Genomic DNA, 3,539 nt, shown 5'->3' with positions numbered 1-3,539 from the left:
CAGAAATACTTTGAAAACAGGGACTGAGGGAGGGTAGGGGAGGGGGGGGGTAAGGGGGAAAGAGCAACCAAAGAACTTACATGCAGGCATAGAGGCCTAACCAAGGGACCCGGACAACGGGGGGGGAGGGCAAGAGCGGGGGGGGTAGAGGGTAACGTGGGGACAAGGACACATATGTAACTTCTTAATCAATAAAAAATATATTTAAAAAAAAAAAGAAAGTGTCATATAGGACATAAATGAGGATTATAAGGTTAATTTTAACTTTCTCTTGTCATGACTCGGTTTCTCCGTAGGAAACATTCTCTCAATCTATTCACTCAAGTTTCACCCTGTTCTGATCCCCCCTCCACACGACAAGAGTAATGAGGAAAGGGCTGCAGGCAGCACAGCAAGGGCGGAGGTGTTGCTCAGTCAGATAATCAGTCCGCGGAGAATCAAGCTCCTTTTCTTTCTTTCTTTGGTCTTTTTCTTATTTTACTCAAGACATCACTTTTTTGTATCTTGGGGTTTGCAGTCTTTTGAATGATCTCAGTGTCAAGGATCTGCTGGGTTGGTTTTAGTCCTGTTATCTTTTTGTCACTGATACTCTGGGCCTAGCCCCTGCTGGACCCTGCATAGAGGACGCCCTTTAAGGTCGAAGCATTTTTGGTTAGCAGCTGGTTTCTGGTGAGCACCCATTGCAGAAGCTCAGCGAGCCTCCCTCCTTTGTGTCATTAATCATCCCTCTGAGCTTGGAAACCTGGCTGGATCTTGGACTCTGGCTGGTCCCAGGCCACCTGCTGAGGAATGCCCGAGTCTGTGTTGTCTCCGTAGAGATCTGAGACCTGGTTTATCTCCCGAAATGCACAGATTGAATTCCTCACGTGTTACTAAAAGGTACCTTTTGTGTTCATTTTACAAAAGATCTGATCAAGGCCGGACAAGTTACCGTAAAGATGACATGATTAAACAAACTGTTTTTTAAACTCTTTGGGGCAACTCCTGTACTTAATGTACATTCCAGTGGTTGAAATACCCAGCGTTGACACGGGGAGCAGTGGCCAGTTTTTGAGTTTTGATGAATTTCTCTATTTTAATTTTTGTACTTGGCTGTCCCTCTTAGAAACGTCCACTCTGCCAAGTAGGTTAGGGACGTGTGAGGATGACAGCTTCGATACTGGGCGTGTTTGCGGTGGAAGCGGATGCCTCCGAGCAGCTCCCACACCCAGAGGGGGAAGGGAAGGAGGAGGAGGAGGTAACGCCTGTTGGGGGCCCTGTGAGCCCCCAGCGCAGTCTCCATCCCGGCCGGGACTTCCTCTGAACTGGCCCTGTTCTGTTAGAGCCCTTGGGTGAAGTCTGGATCAGCAGAGCACTGCGGCTTCTCACAGAAATGCGATTCGGAGTCCCTGTGGATGACACCTGTCTCCTTTCAGAGAAGTGTCCAAAGGGCTGCTCACCGGCCGACATTGCAGGCGTCTCCTGTCACTCGGGGAGACGGCGTGGATCTTGGGGGACTCGCCTGAGCGCTCTTCTGTTGGAGAAAAAACAGGCAGGGCTTCCGTCTCTTTTTGCTGCAGTTCTTAGCAATGAACGCCCCGAGGGCTTGGTTTATGGGAATGTTAATATACTACGGTAAATTGTTAAAAGTTAGCTTAATTGAGTTCGATCTAAGTTTAGCTCTTAGAAACTGGTGTAAAAGATAGTTTAAAATTTGCTCAGTGTTATTTAAAGCCTGGGTTTTTGGGTAGAAAGTTTCCCTAAAGTATCCCATAATTCCCTTTAATTATTTCAGAAACAGTATCTGTTACCAGGAAAAGAAAAAAAAGAAACAGTCCTTCTTTTAAATTAGGCCTAATTGCAATGGTATATAAAGGAGAAATCATATTAATCTGGAGACAGGCAATTTCTTAATTCAGGCGTTCACTCCGTGGGAACAACAGAAGAGCTCCAGGTCACCCTGAGTGTTTTATCACTCTAAAGAATTTGTGACATTCTTGCTACGTTCCTTTTAAATTCTCAGCCAAGAAACTCTTTTCTGAGTTGGCAGCCTCTAGGAATAGGCTAATGAAGAGGTGTTTACTTTCTAAAACTCACTTTCTTCTTTTTCTCTATTTAACATTTTATTTTGAGAATTTAAATAGTGTGCAGCTGAGGTGGGTGGAGGGCTAGAAAAAACCCAAGAACCAGGCATTTCCCAGCTTCATGCCATCGCTGTTAACTCCTGGCCGTCCGGTTCCCCTCCCCGCCCCAGCTCTGCGGCTTCCAGCGATCCCAGCGGCCCATCTCATTCAGGGGGCTTGCCTGCCTTTGATGGGGCAGCAGAGCCGGTTTCCCTCTTGGCGTTCGCACAGACGCTAAGGACTGAATAGAGTTTGTAAGGAGACAGACTCTGCATTGAAGAGCTTACCTTTTCAGAAAGGAGCTCAGACTTTCTTCAGGTTTCTCTTGTCTTTCAAATGAGGGCGTATTTGCAAAGTTCTGAAGTTCTTATCTGTTTAGGAATTCCTGCAGCAAGTTCAGGTTTAGTCATCCTGTAACTGTTTTGGCTGTGCCTTATCTAAATTGAAGGCAAGAAAGAATTATTTCACCCAGCGTGGCCACCGAGAGGAAGTTAGATATATTGGGTATATTTGGGAAGTGCCCCATACCCTGTAATAATATCCTAGCTTTTAAAGGGGCCTCATTGTAATAGCTCTTAGAAAGCACGAATAAAACACTTAGGGGTGATCTCTTTTCCTAGCCATCTGTGGGACAATTTAATTCCTATTTTGAGTCAAAATAAAAATGTCTCTCAAGTGCCTGGGATCCGCAAGTATTGGTTGACTCATCCTTTGTTGTTAAACCTATTGATTTCCCAGGCCAGCGTGGCCTTTTGTGTGCTCTGACCTTGCTCTCTAAACTGAGTTCCTTTTGTCCTCGGAAGGAGGCATTAAGCTGTCAGCTCATTGGTCAGCGTGAGAAATGGAATTTTCACTTTTCTCTTTTTTTTTTTTTCTCATTGCCTTTGATCATTTTTATTCAAAATCAGCTGTCCAAAGTGACTTGACCGCTATGGAATAATCAAATGTAAGTTTATGCCACAGGCTTCTTTTCTTCTGTGGTGGGGTTCTTTTCTGCCGGCTTCTTCTCAGCTGCTGGCTTCTTGGTAGCTGCAGCCTTTTTCCCCACCAAAGGCTTCTTCTTCGTAAGGCCAACAGCCTTCTTTCCTTTCTTCCCTACCACAGGCTTCTTGCCTGGAACCCCCTTCTCATCTGATTTGGCTTCTAGTGCTGCTGCTGCTTTATCCACCCGAAGCTTGTGGTTCTTGGCCTGACGAAGAATGGTGCTCCAGCGCATGGTCTTTGCCTATGGGTTTAGCTTCAATGTGATTCTCAGGTTTTTCAGTGAATTCTTCTTTGGACTCTGCGGTGAATCTTCTTGCGTGGTGCTCGGAGGGCTCTTTGGATCTCTGGGCTTTTCAAGATTCTGCTAAGGTCTGTATTGAGCATCTTGTGCATGGGAAGGTTGTAGTTACTCTTGAGGGAGGCAGCTCTACGCCAAGTGCCATACAGCTAATC

At 45.9% G+C, this 3,539-nt stretch overlaps 1 protein-coding gene across 1 annotated transcript; it reads right to left on the bottom strand.

Moving 5' to 3' along the window:
- Positions 1-2,980: 2,980 nt before the first annotated feature.
- On the bottom strand, positions 2,981-3,533 carry LOC102775078 (60S ribosomal protein L4-like). Its single transcript, XM_015560359.1, has one exon. It carries the CDS (start codon positions 3,316-3,318, stop codon positions 3,055-3,057), a length of 264 nt encoding a protein of 87 aa, XP_015415845.1. The 5' UTR covers positions 3,319-3,533; the 3' UTR covers positions 2,981-3,054.
- Between the last annotated feature and the right edge of the window lie 6 nt (positions 3,534-3,539).

Source organism: Myotis davidii, unplaced genomic scaffold (assembly GCF_000327345.1).
Source record: "Myotis davidii unplaced genomic scaffold, ASM32734v1 scaffold170, whole genome shotgun sequence".
Lineage (NCBI taxonomy): Eukaryota > Metazoa > Chordata > Mammalia > Chiroptera > Vespertilionidae > Myotis > Myotis davidii.
The sequence above is the reverse complement of the archived record's forward strand: the minus strand, read 5'-3'. Positions and strand labels throughout refer to the sequence as shown.

Bases quoted from the DNA above. Each gene is read 5' to 3' on its own strand.
- LOC102775078 (XM_015560359.1), bottom strand. From the start codon at position 3,318: ATGCGCTGGAGCACCATTCTTCGTCAGGCCAAGAACCACAAGCTTCGG.